The sequence below is a fragment of the Mesoplodon densirostris genome, chromosome 3, assembly GCF_025265405.1.
Source record: "Mesoplodon densirostris isolate mMesDen1 chromosome 3, mMesDen1 primary haplotype, whole genome shotgun sequence".
In the NCBI taxonomy this organism is placed as follows: Eukaryota; Metazoa; Chordata; class Mammalia; order Artiodactyla; family Ziphiidae; genus Mesoplodon; species Mesoplodon densirostris.
Genome location: NC_082663.1, coordinates 115,927,077 through 115,950,656, shown reverse-complemented (window position 1 = coordinate 115,950,656; position 23,580 = coordinate 115,927,077). Strand labels below are relative to the sequence as shown.

General features: G+C 39.6%; 1 protein-coding gene across 2 annotated transcripts in view; it reads right to left on the bottom strand.

The window, feature by feature from the left end:
- The window catches only part of SMAD5 (SMAD family member 5), a 67,579-nt gene that overhangs the window by 31,574 nt on the left and 12,425 nt on the right, over positions 1 to 23,580 (bottom strand). The window contains exons 1-2 of one of the 2 annotated variants that reach the window (XM_060093389.1): positions 20,451 to 20,570; positions 342 to 895 (exon numbers count right to left, since the gene is read on the bottom strand). In XM_060093389.1, coding sequence (XP_059949372.1) covers positions 342 to 744 — 403 coding nt within the window. In that variant the 5' untranslated portion in view covers positions 745 to 895; positions 20,451 to 20,570. Of the gene's footprint in view, positions 1 to 341; positions 896 to 20,450; positions 20,571 to 23,580 lie in introns of those variants that run through there. The other variant, XM_060093390.1, reaches the window with a different exon arrangement.

Here is a 23,580-nt window from a genome sequence, read left to right as displayed (position 1 = left end):
TCTAGCAGAGAGGGAAAATATAATGCTGGAATAAATAAAAAATAAACAAAAAGGAGTGGAATGTAGTACACACATGGAACTTAGACTTTAGATAAAATAGAGGAATGGCAGAGTGCATATACGACTGGCTGCTTACAGAGAACAATGAATTAGAACAAGACACTTGGGACCTGTATCATCCATATATTAAGCTAATTCAAAATCCAGTATTCCTCCCAAGATTAAAATCTTTAAGAAGGAAACATAAAGCTAAAATAACCTTTTTAATTACTAAATTCAGTCAAATGCAAATCAGAAAGAGAAAAGTTTTTATAATTTTTCCCAGAGGAGTTAAAACCTACCTGGACTCTCCACTCTCTTATAGTGGTATGGGTTGATACAAACTTCCTTTTGCTTAGATCCAAAAGGAAATTCACAAATATCCAATGGCTTTAGCTCATGATGACTCTGCAAATCAGGCCAGCGCCAAACACGACAATATATAACATGGGGCAAGCCTTTTCTGTGAGAAACCTGCAGGCGTCCATCTAAAGATCTGGGAATAGTGACACATTTGCTTGGCTGTCCTGGACTGCTCAAGGCTTTCTCCAGTTCCTCCATGGCACCCTTTTTCTTTTTTAGCTTTTTCACCAAAGCATCGACTGCCTTTTCTGCCCATTTCTCCTCTTCATCACCTTGCTTCCAGCCCAACAAGCGCTTTACTGCTGGACTAGTAAAAGAAAACAAGCTGGCCATTGACGTCATTTGATTTAAATCTTCAGAAACCTTCCTGCAACTCAAAGTCAGATCACAAGTGAAAAGTCATATACAAGTCCTAAACAAAAGTTCCAATTAACAAGGGAGGAGTGACATTTATCTTCATAAGTGCCATAAGCTTCTTTCATTGGTTCAAGTCCTGAAAGAGAAAGGGGGAAAAGTTAAATGAATGCAATTAACATACATTTAAATCAATATAATTTGAAAAGCATATTACTTTTAAATAACAGCAGAAAAAGATTACAAAGTAAAACAAAAACCTACGTCTAGAAAGAGGAATTTTCTTAGTCCTGTGACGACTCACTTCCTTCTTCATCATATGAACAAATAATTCACTGGCGATGCCAAATGATAACCAAAAGCAAAGTGGGGTGCTCTACTTTCTACGTATTATCCCCCCACCAAAAAAAAAAAACAGCCCCTAAACCTTTATTTCTTTCGGTCAGAAGCCCCCAAATCTAAGGTTCAATTCTAATGTACTTTTCTTCATTGAAATCCAGGTTATGTGCTGTGTCAGTTTTGAACATGATATTATCCTGATTTGAACAAAAGTCTTAAGAGAAATCTAGCTCTTCCCTAGGGTCATTATTCTCTTTAAAATGTTTCACAGACTTGTAAGATTTGGGCAAAAGTCATAGTAGTACCCAAGTCACATTATTATTATAGATGCAAATTTTATTAGAAGTTGTCATAAGATGTACCAAACCCTCAAATAAATTACAACATACTTAACTGCCAGAAAAATGGGAGGTATCTACTTTTTAAATGAAGAACGCTAGATTTAAAGAGAATAAATTCAAAGTTTAATCCCAAAAAAGATAGTTTATTATTTCATAATTCCTATTGCCTTCTCTGATATTTTAAGCATGTTAAGTTAATGAACCTGCTCCAGACAGACCACCATTCTACACCCTGAAGAAGCCCTTGGTGATGGTGACAAGAGGAAGCAATATGCAGTGGTACTCCACTGATAAGAGTGGTACAATCCCCTGTGGTCACTACACAGCCAACCACAGACAATGAGTAGCTAGTGAAATAGCAGGAGTAATGTTTGGAAAAAGGATGTCAGTAACAAAAGATGCTTCCTTTCTTATGCCTAAAATTGCCAAATAATGCTGAAGCTCTTCTGTCTTTGACAAATACTAGCAAATTCTAGCATCAAGCCTATTCTGGATTGGGGTGCATCTTCCCAGAAAAGAATACATGTGCTCAGTTAAAACTCAGGTAAACATAAAGTAAAATAAAATAGAGTTAAATTCAACAAATAAGTATTGATTGCTTGTTGCCATGTACTGTGAACAGCCATGATGGTACTTTAAAAAAAAAAAAGAAGAAGAAGAAGTCATATACCAAATAATTTCATCTTAAGAGCCAACTGATTCATTCTTTCAACATGTGCTTAGTAAGAGCCTACTAAGTGCCAGGCACTGTTCTAGGTGCTGATTCAGAAAAGGAAAAATACAGGAGCACTGACTGACTCCTCTTTAGGAGAAAAGGGTTACATGTAGAGCTATGGAACATTATGGTTCCTCCTTTAAAAAGTGCTTAATTGATCAAAAAAGGGCTAAGAGCTGCAAGCATTTATTCACACTGTACATCACACCCAAGAAACCTGTATCATAACCTCTTGGCACCTGTCACTAGGAACTGCACAATCTTCAATTAGACTGACTTCTCCCTATTTGCAAGGCCAGACTATACAGAGTGTAGAGAACAACTTACACCTCAATATAACTCAAATTCCACTCAACCTGCTGCCACTGGGAAGTCACAGATGTGCTCAGATGCTCAGTAGTGGCTATCCAGACTGCCATGCTGGAACCATGGGAGGAAGGGTGCAGGGAAGTGAAGGTATACTCCTTATGTATGGATGGATATGCCTAACCCTATGCAGGACATCTTTCCCAATGCTACACAGGATAATTTTCATCAGGTAAGCAAAACTGCCTACATTAAACCAAAGAAATACAACAAAAAGATGAAAGCACGTTTTTCAGTAACAGGTCACAGAGTATAAAGTGTTATGAGTTAAACAAACTGTAAGAAAGGCTTACTTCAGTTGTAGCAACATTAAGGATATAGGTTAAGCCATCTGGGTCCGAAAGTAAAGGCATGATTTGGTTGTCTGAGATGAGAAGGAAAATTTCAAAGTAAAAGGGCCACAAACAAAAAAATCCATAGGCAGATATGAAGAGAGCATTTCCTAGGATAGAGAGCAGATAGGCCTGGCTGACTGAGACCTTATTCTGTAATACTAGAATATAACAGAGGCTAAACAGAGTACTGCATGTGTATGAGAGAGAGCATGTATGAGCAATGAGATGTTGAAGAATGGAGAGACAAAAGCAGAGGAGCTTGAAGACCAGATATTAGATTAGTAGTTAACCACCAGAAAGTGCTTAATAAATGTTAACTACTAATCTAGTATCACTCTTACTATTAAATACTAACCATATTATGTACTAACAAGAAAAAAGGGGAAAGTTATTTGTGTATATAAACCCAAAACAAGGACTAAAAGGCTACATGCTAAATTATTCATTTCAGTTACCTCTGGTGAGAGGCATGGAATGGAAGACAAAACAGAAAGGGGTCCTGCATGATTTGTTCTATATGCTTCTGTATTTTTTTAACCTTTTAACAAAGGCATAATGCTAAGATAAAAATAGTAGAAGGACTTCCCTGGTGGTCCAGTGGTTAAGAATCCGCCGTCCAATGCAGGGGATGCGGGTTTGATCCCTGGTCAGGGAACTAAGATCCCACATGCTGCAGGGCAACTAAGCCCACACGCTCTAGAACCCGTGAGCCACAACTACTGAGCCTGCGTGCTCTGGAGCCCACGTGCCACAACTAGAGAGCCTGTGCCCCGCAGGGAAAGATCCCACGTGCCGCAACAAATATCCCAAGTGCCACAGCTAAGACCCGATGCAGCCAAATAAATTAAATAAATAAATAAATAAAATAGGAGATAATCTATTATCTACTATAGAACAGAATGGAGTTAAGAGTGCTAGTACAAAAAAACAGGTGAAACTCATGCATGCTACTAGAACTCAGGATGGTGGTTACCCTTTAAAGGGAAGGGTGGGGGTATTGACTGGAAGGGAGCTTGAGGATTTCTGCCATCCTGGTAAAGTTCATCTTGCTCTGGGTGATTTTATGTCATCTTGCTCTGGGTGATTTTATGAGAGAGTCACTTTGTGAAAATTTGGCTGGCTGAATACTGAAGATGTATACACTTTCTGTTAACAATTTTAAAATATTATCCTGCTATGTAAAGTGCAGAGTGGTCAGCTTCCTTCCAATTTTTTGCCCATCTTCAGGTCCCCTTCTCACAGGCAATCCCTCTTGTATTGTCTTTTATGTCTTTCCAGAGAAATTTTACACAAATACAGATATATAAATAATCATAACCTTTTTTACACAAATAGTGGTATATTGAAAAGAAAAAAAGCAAGGTACAGAAAAATGTATAAACAATGTATCTTCAAGATCTTTCCATACCTATATAGGAAGAGCTTCCATACTCTTTTCTAATACACAGAATTCCAGTGTAAAAGTAATCTTAAAAGTATATCAAACTATGTCATTTCTCTGCTCAAAAATCATCCAGCAGTTTCCCATTACACTCAATATCCAAATTCTTTAACAAAATTCTTTAACATTACTTTATAGGACCTACATGATCCAGCCTTTGGCTTCTCCTCCAAACTCATTTTTAGCATTCTCCTAGCTAACTGCTCGTAACTACACTTGAAGGCTTTCCATTTCTCAAATGCTCCAAAGTCATTTCTACCTCAAGGCCTTTGCACTTGATGCTCCCTCCCATGGAATTCTCCTCTCCCAGATCTTAACATGGCTTTCTCTCTCAATTAATTCAGCTGCTCAAAACTCACCTTCTGAAAAAGGACTTCCCTGACCACTTTATCTAAAATAGCATACATCCCACTCCTGCATCATTCTCTATCCCCTGGTCCTGCTCAATTTTCTTTCATGACATTTATAATAATCTGATATCATATCAATTTTATTTATTAACTACATGCCTTCCCCACAGAAATGTTAGAAGGCAGGTAGCCCTGTCTTCTTTATCCATCATCATATTCCCGTGGACCTAGAATAGCGCTTATTTATTAAATAAGTGAGTAGAGAGTTGAAAAAAAGCAATTTGTAAAAACATACATACCTTTATAAGAGCAACTGTATAAAATTTAAAACAAGAAAAAGGAGTTCTTTATGGACATGCACAGATATAGTAAGAGAACAAAAGTATGCATGGGAATGATACATACCAACCTCAGGATACTGAATACTGACTACCTCTGGTGAAAGAAGAAAGAAGGTGGAAGATCAAATGGAAAAGCTTTAGCTGTGTTTCTTTTAAAACTAGATTTGAAGAAAATCTGACAAATCATCACATATATTATTTTCTCTACTTTTCTACATTTAAATATTTTATAACTCAAAAATGCACTATTTTTAATTTTTTAAAGTATTATCAATGTAATGAAAACAGAAGAGGATCAGATCCTGTCCTTTACTAGGTATATGACCATGACCAGGTATCACTCTTTCTAAGCCTATTAATTTTTCTATAAAATAGGGATGATGGTTCCTAAGTCATTAAAATGATGAAGTAATAAAATAATGTGTGCCTGAAGTACTGAAACCACACATATACATACATGTAATAGATGTTTTATAAACTCAAACATGCTATTCACACATGAATTTCTAGCACTGGGAAAGGGGAAGGGACAAACTTTGCACTCACCTCTTTAAATATGGAATGATTAAAAATTTTAAACATGTTAATTGAATTCTTTCTAAAAATGTTTTATAACTTTCCAAACTGCATAACTGGTATGTGCAAGTAATCCAAGTACTTGTTATCTAAAGTTAAAAAAGGGAGCAAAATTGATTATAAAAATTCACTAGTGAATAAGTAAAAGACCTGGTCAGGCACTTCACAAAAGATATCAAAATTGCCATTAGATGGTAAAATGGACTCAACAGCATTAGTTATCAAAGAAATTTAAAAAACAAACAAAGACAGTGAAATATCACACCACATCTACCAGAATAGCTAGACTTAAAAAAAAAAAAGAGAGAGAGAGAAGGTGTTCATGACAATCAGAACAATTCTTACATATTGCTAGCAAAAATATAAACTAGCTCAACCACTTTGGAAAATTGTTTGACAACATCTACTAATGCTAAACATAGGTCCCTATGACCCAGCAATTCCATTCCTAGGTATATATCCAACAGAAACAAGTGCTATGTCAACCCAAAGGCAAGTACATGTTCATAACAACTTTATTTGTAATAGTCCCAAATTGGAAATAACCCAAATATTCATCAACAGTAGAGTGGGTAGATAAATCATAGTAATAAATTCATACAACAGAATACTTTACAGCAATGAAAAAGAACACACACATGTAAAACATGCATGAATCTCACTGATATACTGAAGAAGTCAGATACAAAAGATTACACATTTTATCATTCCAACTACATGACATTCAAAAACAGGCAAAACTAACCTATGGCATCAGAGGCAAGAATATTACTAAGAGGGGACCAGACAGCCTTCTGGGGAGCTAGAAAATTTCTATATCTTGATCTGGGTGATGGTGGTATAGATGTACACATACATAAAAGTTCACTGAGCTATACACATAAGATTTGTGCACTTTAAGATATACTTCAATTTTAAAAATCTTTTAAAAATTTACTAGTGTACTGTTCACTTATAATTAGTTCTTGTTCACTAGCATCTCCCTTACTACAACAGCTTCTAAACCACAAGTGAAACTGCAAATTCTGCAAAAATTGTAATATTTCATAAAGTTTATTAAAACGAGAGCAAAAGATGCAAGGTCTAGGATTTAATTTTACCTTACTATCCTATAAACAAACAAGTCTATTGTTCTTTCATGCATACTGTCAAAGAACATGAGACTCCTGAGTCAGAGACAAAGGACTTTATTAATCATGGCCCATCAAGCAACGTAAGCATCAGATGTGCGGTTCTCTTTGCCTCTGAGACCCACAGGAATAATGCAATATGACCCAGATAGATGGTACTCCTGCAGTGGTTTGCACTTATGATGAACAGTGAGTTTGGGAAATTCACCACTTTTATAGTTATCATTAAGCAATAATAACTTCACTGTCAACAGATTAACAGAAGTCCATGGGAAAATCCATACATATTTTTATGAATATTCTCACAAAAATAAAAATGCTCTTAATATTAGTACCACAAATGCCAAACATGAAGGATGTCATATCATGCTAAATTGTTTTGTGAGAAAAATTAAGCCTATCCATACTCAATTCAGTCTTTGTTCATTATAAAACTTAATGCATGTTTACAATTATAACCTAATGATTTTCCAAAATTTTAAGTTTTTAAGATAAAGTCCCAATCAGACTTTTTATTCACAATTCAGTATGAAATACTGGTCTGCATTTTAAGTGGTTTCATTTTGAATGGGTATTTTCCTGAACCAATTATCATTGGCTCACGAAGACCTAAATATAGCATAAGCTTTTCTTTTTTTTTAAATTTTATTTATTTATTTGTTTGTTTATTTATGGCTGCATTGGGTCTTCGTTGCTACGCATGGGCTTTCTCTAGTGGCAAGCGGGGGCTGCTCTTCGCTGCAATGCGTGGGCTTCTCACTGTGGTGGCTTCTCTTGTTGTGGAGCACGGGCTCTAGGTGCATGGGCTTCAGCAGTTGTGGCACACAGGCTCAGTAGTTGTGGCTCACAGGCTCTAGAGCGCAGGCTCAGTAGTTGTGGCGCACAGGCTTACTTGCTCCACGGCATGTGGGATCTTCCCAGACCAGGGCTCGAACCCGTGTACCCTGCATTGGCAGGCGGATTTTTAACCATTGTGCCACCAGGGAAGTCCCGGTAAAACTGTTTTATGGTACCCATGTGATAGATCAATTTTCTCCTGTCATCTTTTCTGTAAAATATGTATTTAAAATCAGACATTGGTCCACAAATTGAAATAAAAGTATCAGAGTGCTTGGGATAGCGCAATAGATTTATTTTACTACCCTCACAAAAGTCCTCCATTACGATAGAATTTTTTCATTATGTATACAAAAAATAGAGTAAAATAATAATTTTTTTGATTTGCAAATACTAGCATATGCAATGAGTCCCAAGTGAACCTGCAATACCTTTGAAAAATAAGAGTATGATTAGGTTTTCTAGTACCCAAAAGGTTTAATTTAAAATCTCTTATTGAAAAGTTGGTTCAATTTTTCACACCCCCTTCGCCTTTCACTAAATAAAATAAATTTAGAAACACTGAGAACACCCATCCTCAATTCAAACAGCTGATTGTGTTCACAACCAACAACAATACTCTTCTATATTATCTCTAAACTTATCCCAGTAATAGAGAAAAGTCCAAAAAGGCTATATTCATTAACTTCAGCCTTTAGAGGTTACAGATTGCTGGGTAGTTAAATTTGGTCCTCTGTACTCCCTTTCTACAATGCTTTCAGGGTCTACTGAGGCACAAATATATACCACCCATGCTAAACTCAATAGGAGACTTATACGCTTATTTATACAACACATACTTCCTGAGTGTACCTAAAAAGGGCAAGCCACTAAACTAGATGCTAAAGGGTTAAAAGATAAATCAGGTCCAGACCTTAACCGTAAGAATTACAAATTAATAATCAACTAAGATGTGCCCATTCCTATCTGCAATACACCATGGAGAATGGCAGATCCCCTAGGGTGTATAGGATGCTAAAAGAAATTCAGGGGATAGCCCTTGTGGGAAGGGAGTGGAGGGAGACAAAAAGCATGAAGTAGCTATATCTTAGGCATAAATGCTATTCTGATAAAGACATAAAATCAGAGTTTTTATCTACCAGTATGGGGAAATACTACAGTTCAGTTTGCTGGAACATAGGTGGTAGAACAAGAAAACTGACTAGATATGTACAATAAGGCTAATATACACAGGGATATTAATATACGTATTGTAACACACAAAAACACCAGATTTGAAGTCTAATGAACTAGGGTTCAAATTCTGAATCTAACACACCTAAATATCCACTTTTCCTATTTTGTATAATGAGTATCAGTTCTGAGAATTAAATGAGATACACACTTAATGCCTGGCATAGTACATATTGAGCAAAGGGAAACTGCAGTCATTATTATTGCAATAATCATGAAATTTTTTTTTTTTTTTTTTTTTTTTTTTGCGCTATGCGGGCCTCTCACTGCTGTGGCCTCTTCCGTTGTGGAGCACAGGCTCCGGACGCGCAGGCTCAGCGGCCATGGCTCACAGGCCCAGCTGCTCCGCGGCATGTGGGATCTTCCCGGACCGGGGCACGAACCCGTGCCCCCTGCATCGGCAGGCAGACTCTCAACCACTGCGCCACCAGGGAAGCCCAGTCATGAAATTTTTTGACATCAGGCTCAGGATTTTAAATACACAGCTGGGCTACTTTATTTCATCAAATATACAAAGCCATCTACTTAAGAGGTTCCATTATTTTATGAACCTTGAAGGAAGAAAAGGCTGCAAATTAAACTATCACACCATGCTTTCTCATCACTTAGATTTTTTTCTTCATAATATCATCCTTCTGCCATCAAGACTGTAGGTCTGAAGAGTGTTCCAATATTACTCTAGGATTGTTGTTCAAGCCACTGACACCCATCCTGCAAGTTTTGATACTGCTGCTTCCTTGATCTTCCCAGAGGGTGTAAATGAAAGAAATGACAGCAATGAAAACAGCAAAGGCAGAGATCATGCACGTGCAATGACAACATCAAAACTGCCACCTAGCCAAAACTAATATTCAGATGCCATCGGCTATAAGACACATACCAATTTCAGAGATGTTATGAGGTAGAAAAAATGCGTATCTTAGAAGAAATAAGGCAGCTTTTTCTTTCCTCCTGTCCCAAAGTCTTTTCTGATGTTCCCCATCACTTCCCACCAGTATCTACTGCTCTCCCTTCTTTCTTGTTCTCATTCTCCTTTCTTGCCTCCCCTTTCTCCATTCCTCACAGCTTCTCCCACATTCCTGAGTGTTGATTTTGGAGAAGCTTGGCTACTACCTAATGATGTATAAACTACCTAAGGAAAATGAACTTTTCTTCTAGCTCCAAAAGGACCTACTTAGCACAGAGTAAGTATTTTGTACCTCTGGTACTTTCAAGTGCTCCAGGGCTTGCTTACCTCTGAGTTTTCTTCTAAGTAGAAGAGAAGATGCATTTGACAGCCCAGATATGTAAGACAATACCCTACATGAAAACCTGGCTTCTGAGCAAATTCTATTTGTGCCTCTGTCATCCTCATCCTAGGTCACCTAATACATTGAAGCTTTCCTAAAGTACACCATTGGGAATAAAATATTTGTTATTACTCTTTAAAGGTGACTTATTTAGTTCCTACAAAAACCAAAATATCAGTAGGCTTCAAGGAACTTAAATCATGGAATTATTTTCTTTTGCAATAAACCTCCATGAGAAGCTCTTTCAAAATAGTTATTATTTATAAATGTTAAAGCCATATTTCAATAGCATAATTGGGGACAGAAGACAAATTCTGTTTTCTTTTTGCTCTTCTGGAGTCATACTAACCCAACCTTTCTGAATGCTAAATATTAACTGAGCCTTCTTAAAAGCCAAGTCTTCTTAAAACAATGCATAGGAGGTTAATAAAGAAGTCAATAAAACAAACAAACAAATCTCACAAATGAAATGAACAATGCCCAAGATATCTTTCAGGGAATTTCTATTTCTAGCTTAAAACCCAGAGAATCCCCCAAAATCTAATATCCCATTAGGAAATACACAGGATAATCTGTGTAAAGTAAGTCAATTCTCATCATTATTGCAGTTTGAGTGAATATAATGATATCTAGTGATCAAACACTTTCAAACTTCTATCTATTTAGGGGAACCACAAAAAGAACAGAAAGGAAGAGGAATTATGCCAATATAACTGGAAAACAGGGGAGGAAAAGGTGAAAAGATTACACACTTATGAATACGATTGCTTAAGAAGGAATTAACTGTGCTTCAAATGGCTGGTGACAGCAAAAAGTGGAGGGCTCAGCAACTGTACAATAACCTAGCTCTGACAGGCTCCCTGTTCCCCCCACCCAAACACACACACACACACACACACACACATACACACAGCACTTAAGTGAATAAAAGCCTTAATGATTAGGTGTGGATAACTGCTCATGATATTAGCACAGATTTTAGGAATGACTATCACAAGATCCAAAAAGGAATATGACAATCTATAATTCATAATCCAGTTGGTAATAAAGGACAAGAATAAGGAAAACCAAATATCATTAAGCCAAATGAGGCAAGAAAGACTAGGAGGAGACAATCAGCTAGATCGTGAAGCTAAAGGGAAAGATACCACCACAGAATGAGAGCCAAACAAAGAAAGACTGAATATAAGGCAAAGGAGTCAGGCTGCCAGAAGTAATCTTATATGCAGTACAGAGTTCTATTTAAGCAGAAAGACATGTTCAAAGAGCCATTTTGAGAAGACAAAAATGGCAATAGCACGTAGCCAAGTAAAGACTTACCCAAAAGGGGCAGAGAGGGTAAATGGAAAACATGTAATCCAACTATGAGAGGAAGCCACACCAGGGTGGTGGTACGCAGACGAGGTAGTGACAGTAGTAGAGACAGAAAAGGAAGAGTTATGAGGGACAGTACAGATAAACAATCCATAGGACTTGCTGACCACCAAGAAGAGAAACGAGGCAGTCAAGAAAGGTAAAGGTTGAGGACTTTCCTGGCAGTCCAGCGGTAAGACTTTGCGCTTCCAATGTAGGGGGTGCGGATTCAATCCCTGGTGGGGGAACTAAGACTCCACATACACAACCAAAAAAAAAAGCAAGTAAAGGTTTAAAAGTTGAAAGAATTAGACACCGCTCACCCAAAAAGGGGAATTCTAGTTATTGCCAAGATGAAGCAAAAAGGTGATGGTGGAGGGGTATAAGGAAGCAAGTACTGATCCAAGTCCAAGCAGATATGACATTTAAAGCTCAAGACAGGAGGAATGAATATAAAAATTTGGAGAATGATACAAAGAGAAGAGTTGAATTTGATTTATTCAAATTTATTGGGTGCCTAGTAAGCCAGGAATACTTTGTGCTAGGAACTGAGGTTTAAAAGATACTATCTGTAATCTCAATGATCATAAAGAATAATGGGAAAAAGAGAAGATGTTATGAAGAGCTTCATATGCTGTTTAGCACATCACTTAGTTTCTAAAGATTTCCATATGATACTCAACAGAGATGGGGTATTAAAACAGAGTAAAAAATATATACAGCAAGCACAGAAGGCCAGTAACTGAGTAGATAGGAATGTGTGCTACTTCGTACATCAGAACTTGGAGGGACTTAAGAAAACTGTGAACACAAGGTAATTATCTGCTATTACCTTGTTTTTTGTTTTTTTTTTTTGCGGTACGTGGGCCTCTCACTGCCGTGGCCTCTCCCGTTGTGGAGCACAGGCTCTGGACGCACAGGCTCAGCGGCCATGGCTCACGGGCCCAGCCACTCCACGGCATGTGGGATCCTCCCGGACCGGGGCACAAACCCATGTTCCCTGCATCGGCAGGCGGACTCTCAACCACTGCGCCACCAGGGAAGTATACCTTGGCTTTTTATAGTTCACCTCTGGTTTACGAAGACCTAACTAGATGACTCTTTCACTAATGGGTTTTGTCATTTCAGACAGCTAGAAAGAAAACTGGGATTTAATTATGAGCTTCAGAAATCCCTGTGTGTATTAGGTTCCCTGAAATTCTTCTGAAAAACTGCAACTATCAACTGGACAATAACAATACAGAGCAGTACCTTGGAAATCCAAAGAAAAAGAGTGGCACCTCAACCATAAATGAAAATCTTATAAAATTAAGAGATATCATGCTTTACAAAAGAATCTATCACATTACAAAACATACACACTCACACTCACACTCACACACACACACACTTTACTTCTATTTCAGCTCAAGCATCCCTTCTTCAGGGAAGCCTTCCCAGACTACCTTGCCTAGGTGAAATTCCCCTATTATACACACTTACTCCTTCACCTACCTCTATTTCGTAGCACTTAACATATCTGTTTTTACATTTACCTATACAACCTGGCAAAAATGTAAATGAGAAGAGCCATATCTGTTTCACTCATCACTGTAAGTCTAGTGATACATATGCTCAGTAAATATTTGTCTAATGAATGAAAGAGAATGTGAATACAAAGCATTTGAAAAGATATTAGCCATGGGGGTAGGGTGGGGTTCAGGGTACTTTTTACTTTCTGCTTCATGCAATTCTGTACATCTTAAAATAAACATGAATTTCTTGTATAGTTAGGGGGAAAAAACCTACTTTAAAACCAAAGTGCAGATGTACCTCAACTATACTAAAATTCTTACTAAAGAGAGGATTTATAAGAGTCATTCTTATTTCAAAAGAATTCTCTCCAGTATATTTAGGGTTATACAAATTTGGAGACTGAAATTTAAGAAGAGTCAATCAAAAACTAGGGGCAAATACTTTCTGCTTCCAATAAATAATAGTAAGAATTCATTTTTCAAAAGCATTTATCTTCCTGTACTGGAATCTGTATGGCATTTGTACCATACAGATTCCTCACAGATTTTACAAATGCCATTCTCTGCCTGGACCACTTTCCTCAAGCTCCAACCACTGATTTCTAGCTCTCTCATCACTGAGGCTTCAGCTTTAGCTATCATCCCAGAGACCTTCCCTGATCATCTAACTCTATATAAAGTAGGTTTTCCCTAATCTCTAATCCAATACTATATTCATTTCCTTCACTGTACTACCAATTTGTAATTATTCGTTGGTTTACTTGATTTTTGTCTCTCCCACTAGAATGTAATTTCTAAAAAACAGTACTAAGCATATTCAGAGAACTTGTTAAATTGATTCAAGTTATCCATTCAAAAGTCTATTTATTGAAGTAGAATTCTAGGAGCTGGGAATATACAAGTGAATAAAGGGGGCCAAAATCCTTGTTCTCATGTAGCTTACATTCCAGTGGAGGGAGACAGACAAAAGACAATAAATAAGTGATACAGTATAGTTTGTTAGGTGAAAAATGGTATGGAGAAAAATAAAGCAGAGGAAGGTGGATGGGGAGCACTGTGGGAGAGGTGTAATTTTAAGGTGGCTGGGCTGAGCCTCTCTGAGAAGGCACCAACTGAGTCAATACTTTAAGGAAATAAGTAAGCCAGGCAGATATCTAGGGGAAAACTAGTACAGGCAAAGGCAAGAGGCAATGTGAAAATCCCAAGGAGGGAGCATGCGTGGCACACTCAAGTTAACTGCAAGACCATGAAGCCTGAGAATAAGTAAACAAGAAGGGGAAAACAAGGAATGGGGTCAAATAGGTAAGAGAGCCATGCTGGATGTGATAAGAGCTTTGGCTTTTATGGTAAGTGAAATGTGGACCCATTTGTGAACTCTGAGTGAAGACATGATATTTTCAGACTTTTTTTATTTTAAAGAATCACTCTGGCCCACATGTTAAGAATAATGGAGGCGGGGGTGGGCAGCAGGGATAAAAAGCAGGGAGATCAGTTCAGAGTTGAAGCAATTTAGGTAAGAGATGATCATGGCTCAGAACAGGGTGACAGCAGTGGGGTGGTAAGAAATGGACAATTTCACATGTTTTGGGAGACAAAAGGTTTCCTGATGGAAGAGAACGGGGAATGTGAGAACAGAGGAGTCAATAATGATGCCAAGCCATCAGCCTGGGCTACCCAAAGAATAGGATTTGTCATCAAATGATTTGGGAAAGGCTGATAGGGAAGCTAAAGGATGATCTGGAGTTACATGTTACATACATTAAGTGTATGAATAAAATGTTGTTAAACTTTACCAGGCTTCCATTCAAATGAATTTTTATTAATGTCAAGAAACCAAAAGTCTTGTTCTTACTTCAAACTACCTGAGTAGAACCTCCGACCTGCCATAAACACACACACAAACTTCCCTCAACAGTCTCCCCCAAACAGACAGGCAGACACATAGACACACACTGCTCATGCCCAGACTTCAGAGGTAAATTCATAGAAACAGCTCCTTCACTTTCTGCTCCGACATCTCTCTAATTGCTTCAATCCAAAATAAAAGGCAAGCAAACCAATCCAAAAATTTCACCCAACACTGTTAGCCAAAAGGCAAATCTCCTGAGCACATCAATCCATGCAAATAAATGTGCGTATGGGTCACAAGCCACCATCGTCTCAGGCAAACCTACACAGAAGAATTACAGGTGGGGGTTTTAAAGAAACAAATTCCTCATAACCATTCCACAAAATTCAGATTCATTAGGTTTGAGAGTAGGGCCCTACCTCCCATATTTTTAATAAGCATCCCAAGTTCTGCAGTAGGTTTGAGAACCAAGGCCCTTAGGACCATCTGCAATGGGAGAAAGTCACTTGCCTATATACATTCAAAGATAACATTTTGTGGTTGGTGGGGGTAAAGCTTTAAAACTGTCTTACCCCTGTGGTTCTAACATCCTTAGTCACCAAGTATCAGCAAAAGTAGACACCCCACCACCACTGTCAAACCAATCCTAGATCTAGGTATACAATTACTATAAAGCACGTAAGCCACATCGATGACTACACTCAAGTAACAGAAAGAAACCAAGGGCACGTTGGCTCCAAAACTCTCCTAGATTCAGAAATCCTGTTCTTTATTGGAACATCTACAAAGAGGAGGAAATACAATCACAATCGTAAAATCAAAATCATTTTCCTAGAGAAACACTTAAATCAGCACTTTTCCCAATTGTGGCTCCCAATTTCCAAAGACATCCAAAGTTCTCACAGTGGATTTCAAAGCCATTCAGGAGCTGAACTCATGATCCCTGACACTTCTCACACCATAATACTCTCGCCTAGTCAGTCTCTCTCTGTGACCACACAAGTCTCTACTTTTTTATCTCCTACATCCAGACTTTTGTTTCGCAGTTTTTAATCACTCTTTAAACCTCGCCTGCTCCTCTAAGTCCTCTAATTAAGCAGAGCCTGATCTAGATGTATCACTCACTGCCAGAGCCTGCACGATTTCTGACATTGCTGCCAGATGTGTCTGAGTATACCTGTAGAGGCTTGTAGGCACAGGAATAGACACAGAGCTGGTCAATCTTTATAGTGCTTTCCTTTAAATTATAAAATCATCAAGGGCAGATACCAAATCATTACGTTATAAAATGTGTCTCTGGAGTACAAAGAGCTAACATGTACACAACATATATTCCAATGCTTTATGAAGATGTTTTCCAGATACCTCATGTGTACCCCAGAGGTCAAGTCACCTACTCACCTAAGTGGGCAGAATGATGTGAAGAAGGGGAAAGAAAACAAAAGACTAGCTTTGAAAAAGTTCGGCAGCAACCCCCTTTTTCCTGGAAATACACAAACCAGAATAACTAGATCTCAAGTTATACAGCCTACCAGATAGGATGCTAGGCAAATCCTAACACATCATGAAAACAGAAGTGAACAGAACAAAACTTGCCTTGAAAGTACCAGCCATATTCTGAGATCACAGTTAAATTTGAAAAGTGTAAGACTGTTCACAGGACTCCAGCTGCTATGCTCAAAGAAAGGTGGGAAGGTGACACTAGTTTTTTTCTTACTATTATTTTCAGTAATAACAAAACAACATACACAGAAACCAAAAAGAAAAATCCAGTTAAATCTCACAACAGATAAGGCCATTTTCAAATTTCCAAAGTATATCAGTCTGTAAATTTTATATATATATATATATATATATATATATATATATATATATATAAAATAAGCAGAGACTGGTGTACCAAAGAATTCAAGAGCAAACCCTATTTACAAAATGTACTTTAACAACCGTCTTCTAATAGTGAATTACAATTATAGTATTGCACATACAGAACCATCTAATAAAGAATTTTTTCTTCTAAAATACTATCATAACCAAGTTAGGGATACAATAAGAAAAGTTACTAAAACCACCTCTCTACTAGAAAAGGAACAAAAATCTCCCCACCTAGGTGCCCAAGGCAAAAAAAGTATCAAAACTACAAAGCCTAGAACTAGCTGATTATTTATGAAAAACCTAGTAACTCTGTAATTACGCCATCTTTTCAAAGTTGTGAAACAATAAAAGCTGTTAGAATATGAGACTGAAAAACTAGCTGGTCCTAACAACAATCTAGTTTTTAACAATTCTTCAAAGAGAATTTTATATCTTAACCTTCCAAGTAGTAAATGCACCTCTCAGATTCAGAGGTCTAGGTAATGGCAATGAACTGGATAATCCAGCACTAAGAATTTCAATTACTTTTATTCTATTAACTTTGGAAGTAGAAAAACAAGGTGTAAAAAAAACATGGAGAGACTTTGTGAGGTCATTCATCATCATCTTTGGTGGAGAATGCGTACTATCTCTGTGCAGTCTTCTTGGGTCCTATCCTCCCAGATATTCTTTTCTCCAAAATATCCAGACCGGTAGAAATAAGAATCATCCCCCAGGCTGTTTATAAAATTTCCTTTTATAAGACTGTCCCTAACAAAAGGAAATCTTCTCCAATGTCTTTGACCTTATCAATACACTGGCAAACCCATAGGGTATACGGCACCTGTAACATTTGAAGAAAAGAAACTATTTCAGTCTCTTTTTTGTGCTTAGTATGAAGCACAAAAAAAGAGAGACAAAGAACATAGACCCTCTAGAAGTAAAGCGAACAGGGAATACTGATAAACCAGGGGAATAAAGGCAGCTATATCCTAAAGAGTACTCAAGTCAGCTATGAAATCCACCCAAATGTGTGGCTCACTGCCTGAATCAACATATACATCTGGTTAATAATAAACACTGGTAAGTCATAAACAAAAAGGGCTTTCTTACTCAAAGACTCTACAAACTACTGGTAACATTAAAATTTACAATTAAACAATATGTGTGAAATAGATTTTTTAAGATAGTATTTCAAGTTATAAAGAAATTAAAAACTGTTTGACATTTTACTGCCTAGTCTTCAAAACACTAAGAAGCCAGTATCTTTGATTTGACCAAGTTACAAATCTGTTTTCAGAAGCAAGCGAAAACATACTGCCTCTGCTTAATGCAAGGGACAAAAAGGATCATCACTGCAAATCATAATGTTTGGGTTCATGATGAAAACAGGAAACAGACAGGCTGCCCAGGTATAATTATGGTTATAGTCTAATGTGCCTTCAGGTTCAGCCAAGAATGAAAACCCAGTGAAGAGGGTAAGCAGAATTTACTTGCCTCTACCTTGCTACAAAGGCAACTTTTAATAATACTCCCAGCAACATGTTACATAACCAGTCAATCTGATTCAAACCTCATTAGTAACAACATTCTGCCACTGTCTCTGTCTGAAATTAATAACTGACTTTGCCAGAGGGGAAGGAAATGCAACACACATCAATATACCCATTTTTGTGGCGCCTACCGCAGTGAACCAGACAAGTAGATAATTCCACCAAATCTGCACAGAACCTACAAAAATATTTTATTCTTTTCTCTTCCCGTCTCTGTTCTCTTCTTTTAACTAGACCATATCATATGGATGCATTTAAAATCGAAGAGGAAAGTTAGTTGGGAAGTTTCATCAAACTTTTATTGCCTGTTTCAGCTGTGATCGGAAAGGAATGGAAGCATAAATGACAACTCGATTTTATTAACAAAAATAAATGGGTAAAGTGTATGCGATAACAGCAGCTATGTGAAAAGGAAAGGCACACTGACTGAGGGATCAGCAAGGTAGAGAGGCAAGAACGGAGGATGCTATAGAGACAATTATGCAAAGGTTAAATTTTAAAAATCTAAACATAATAAATACAACCTTTACGAAGGTTACACTTTGTTAACTTGTTTCTTAAGAATTGTTTCATATTCTTGTAACCTCTGATTCATCTTAGAGGAAAAAAGTTACCAAAGTAGCGTAAAAGTAAGAATATAAAATAATTTGTTCAGATCTATAAATAATTCCTATTTACTCAATCTGGAACACACTAATTGCATAAAAATATTCAGATCAATAAATGTTCACATCGTGTCTAGGTACTGTCTTCCCCACAACACTGGCATCTAGCAGCAACTTTAAACTGCTTGGAAAGTAACTAATCTATTGGGATTAAGGTTTTCAACCTTTCAGCTTTCAAATTAAAGTTAAAAACTAATTCATTCTGGGCAATCCGGGTACTCTAAGGAAATTTACTCCCGTTTAAAAACAGAATTTAAAAAAGAATTTAAAAAAGAATTTATAACAACTCACCTGCCGAATCAATAAAAAAGAATTTAAAAAACATCAACTCAAGTACCCCTTCCTCTCAACTTGTGTGAGGCCAACCCACAATCTTCCACCTATCCAGTCTTCGTTGTTATAGATAAGAACACTTTTGGTGGTGCTAAGCAACAGGCATGATGTGACAAACCCAACCAGACTTCAAAACTTTTTCCACAGAAAGATAAGGTAAACAAGATACACTGAGTGCCACACCCATATAAACGCACAGGCAGCCAGGAATGCTTCCCCCGGCCCCCCAGTCTCTCTCTAGACCTCCAGCTGGTCAGGAAACAATGTCTCTACAATCAAGATAGAGATCTGGCCCAGGGTGTTCAGGCATTCCTCACCTCTAGGCTGGCCTACAGCTCCACTCTCCAATGCCATCCAAACCAGAATTGGAACATTTTGTTAGGAAGCGGGCAAACGTCCAAATAACCGACTATCCTCGCCCCAGTTCTTTTTGCAACCAAAATCTGTTTTGGCTACTGAGCATGCTCCGACTTAAGACAGGCGCCACATGGGAGTTTTCAAAGCTTAGGCTCCAAACTCCACGTAATAACAGCAGCTGAAAGGGGAAGGCAGGAAAGAGGGAGGGGGAGGGGGACAGACCGGAATATGAGTACAGACACTGAAGTGAAGGACCCCGGTAGGGGGTGAATATGGTGAAGGCGAACAGACCTCGCTAGTCGTTTTCCTTGCAGCTAAAGTTTACATAAAGTAGAAGAAATCTTTGCAATAATGAAAACTGGCATGGCAAGTGGCAGAAACCGGGTCTAACTACCAGCTGACCGCAGCAGCAGGTCACAACTGCCCAGAGTGTAATTTCCACCGATAAGCGTAGATCCTTATCTTTGAAACACAAAGCGACGGCGGCACGGATTCATCAAGCCACTGGACGGCTTTGCAATGTAGCCGACCAGGCTGCTCGGTCGAGCTCGGCAATCCTACCAGGGGTGTGTACTGAGGGTGGCGCTTGGATGAGGGAGAACAAACCGCTCCTCCGGACAGAAGGGGGGCCGGGGATCCCCGCGAGGGCGTCCCGAACGCCTCCCGCCACAGTCCGGGGACGCCCCGGGGCAGGCGAGGCCTCCGCAGGCAGACGGGCCGCACCACCGCCGCCCGCCTGGACCCCGGCAGGCCGGGACTCGGCCTACCTCCCGCCCCTCAGGCCCGGGTGGTTTCCGCTCCGCCCGCGGCCGCACGCCCCCGCCTCGGCCCAAGTCCGCCCGCTAGGGCAGAGCCGCGTCCGGGCAGAGCCTGCAACCCTGGTCCCGCTCGCCCGCCCCTCCCGGGACCCCACGTTCACTCACGGGCCGGCGGCGCGCGCTCTCCCGGCGCCGTAGTTGCGCTTGCCCACAGCGCAACTTTATTAGCAGCTCGGCCGCGGGACACGCGCACGGCGCCCGCTCGCCCAGGACCCGGATGAAGGAGGGAAGGAGCCGGGGAGGACGCCGCGGGGTCGGCGCATGCGCGCAAGCCGCCGAGTGACCGCTGTGGGACCCACCGAGGGAAGGGCCTCCTCGCTACAGCGGCTGAAGGAAGCCACCGCTCTTGGCTCGGTGCCCGCAAACTCTGGCTTCCGATCTGCCGGAGGCTTCTCTCGTCCATGGCCAGGCCCAGGAATGGCAGTAGGCTAGTTCCCACCGTCCCGATAGCCACTAGTAGTCTCCACTAACCAAATCAACCCACGTTATAATAAAATAATTGTCCTCGACATGGACAGTTGGAGATTTCCCCAGTCACGTTAAAGTGTAAATGAAAACATCTTCGGATACAACTTTGCTACTCTTAATGATTTGTAATATAAATCTGAGAGAAGAGAGTCCTCTTTTTGTGAAAAAGTAGCTTCAAAACAAGCTTCTGAACATCTTGCAGCTTCTTACTGGTTGCCCTAAGCCCCCCTCACACGTGGAAACCTTGGAGCCTTTACCATCCCCCACTGCTCTTGCAGTGCCAGACCTTGTAGCTCCCTGAAGTAGGCCTGCCCATGTACTGACACCCCAGTGGTTCAAGATACACCGTCCTGGACAGGTGGGGACACTGAGGTGCACAGAGGCCATCCATAGGCTGATGTCCCTCTACTCCGTCTCAGGGGGCAAGAGCCGAATTCTCTTTTTGTAGTTACTGGGGCTCTTCTCAATGCTCTCCCCTTCCCCAATTCCCCAAAGTGTCAGCATTTCCCAGAAAAGGGTAATAGTACCATCTAGGGCACCCAATTCGGAGAGTACTAGTGAAGAAAAACTTTTAAATAATTTTGTTTTCATTTTAAAAGTTCAATCCTGGTTTTCCAATATTCCACTATAGGTTTACTTTTGAAATAAATTAATCTAAATAAAAATCAAAATTGGAGTCATTTTCAAATCCTCTCTCTCATTCCCTAAACCAAACTATCACGAAATCTTACCAACGCCATGTTCAAAATATATCCCAAATCTGACCGCTGCTCACTGCCTCTAGTGCCACCAAGGTGGTCTGAGCCAGGGTCATCTCACCTGAAACAAATGGGAATCTGCTATTTTGCTCCAGGCTTTGGCCGTTTGTTTCCACAGTGAAGAGGCGTGGTGAATGTTGTCCAAGTCTCTGCATTAAGGGTAGTCATCTCAGAGAGGGACAGAGGCCTGGTGAGGGAGTGTAGTGGGCCAGGGTGGGGAACCAGAGAGGGCAGCTGCTATTTCACTCCAGCCAAATGTCACCATGGGGAAATGTGGGAATAAGGACCCAGTGTTGGCAGATCTTCTGATTTTTCAAAAACAGCTGGAAATCCAGATTTTAAAACCAAAATCTCAGTTTAGCAACTTCTTTCATTCTTTCACTCTTTTTTTCTTTCTTAGACATTCAAGAGGCCAACCCTGTACAAGCCAAGTAAAACAAATCCATGGTCCCAATTTAGCCTGCTGGCCATCAGTTTGCAATCTCAGGTCTACGTCTTAAAACTCTTTACTACATCATAAACTTTGTGAAAGTAAAGTCTGTGTACTTTAACTCTTTGTCACACTCACTGATTACTTGTTGTTAATTCAGAAGTTTCCAGCCCTTGGAAGGCACATATTTCTGGAGACTGCATGGCTTTACAACTCCCAGAAGTGCCCATAACCCTGCTTTGGAGGATGCCTTTTTAATTTTTTTCCCAGAACTGATGTTTGCAGAGAGCTTTGTTGAACATTATAAGACATAAAAATTTGGTTTAAATATTTTGTATGCTTCAGCCACTCCTCCCTTCAAACAGCCAGTAAAATCCTTCCCAAAACAAACTGTTTGCTGTCTTGCAGTCACTGCACCCACATATGGAGAGAACAATTTGTGATAATGGGATTCCTTCTGACAATCACATGTTGATCTCAAAGCCAACAGTTTTGCTTCCTGAACTATGTGTCCAAATACTGATCAAATCAACCAGAGACACCAACTTCTCCAAGTTGCTGTGTAGGCTCAGCTTAGGTCTTAAATCGTTAAGAGATGATAACATAGAAGACAGGAAGGCAAACTCCTTCCAAAGGACTGAGACATTACCCAGAACTCAAAGGGCATAAAAAAAATCAGACAGCTCATTAAAGATCTGTAGAGTGAAAAAGATTATCAAACAGCAAACAGGCCTGTCAGAGCCATAGGAAAGGAGTAAGGAAGTCCTGGTTTTGGGCAATCAAATGGGATCTAAAAACAAATGTAGAACAGGATGACCTGAACAGATTCATATAGTTAGTGGGGCATCAAAATAGACAATCTGCCTTTTCAGTTTAGCATTCACCTGATCAGAAAGATCAAACAGAAGCAGCTTCAGTACTCGATTTTATATTACTTACAGAGAAACCTAATTCTGGATAATTTAGGCCAGGGCCTCCCTGGTGGCGCAAGTGGTTGAGAGTCCGCCTGCTGATGCAGGGGATACGGGTTCGTGCCCCGGTCTGGGAGGATCCCATATGCCGCGGAGCGGCTGGGCCCGTGGGCCATGGCCGCTGAGCCTGCGCGTCCGGAGCCTGTGCTCCGCAACGGGGGAGGTCACAGCAGTGAGAGGCCCGCATACCGCAAAAAAAAAAAAAAAAAAAAAAAAAAATTTAGGCCAATGCTTCTCAAGCAGGGGTGACTGTGGCCCCCAGGGAACATATGACAATATTTGAAAACAATCTTGGTTGTCACATCTAGGAGGGTGGTGCTAGTGACATCTACTGGGTAGAGGCCAGGGATGCTGCTAAACATTCTACGATACACAGGATAGCCTCCTTCTACCAAGAATTATCCAGCCCAGAATATCAATCGTGCTGAGGTTCACAAACCCTGATTTAAGCCCGAAACAGTTTCCCTCTAGTTGAGTTGATGTTTAGGGAGAAAATGAGCCCTTTCTTTGAATTTTTCCAATAACTGTGTTATTTATTCATTTGATGTAAAGAACCAGCCTAAATGTTTGGTCAATGACCTACTCCCACCCTGAATTTTGCAGATCCA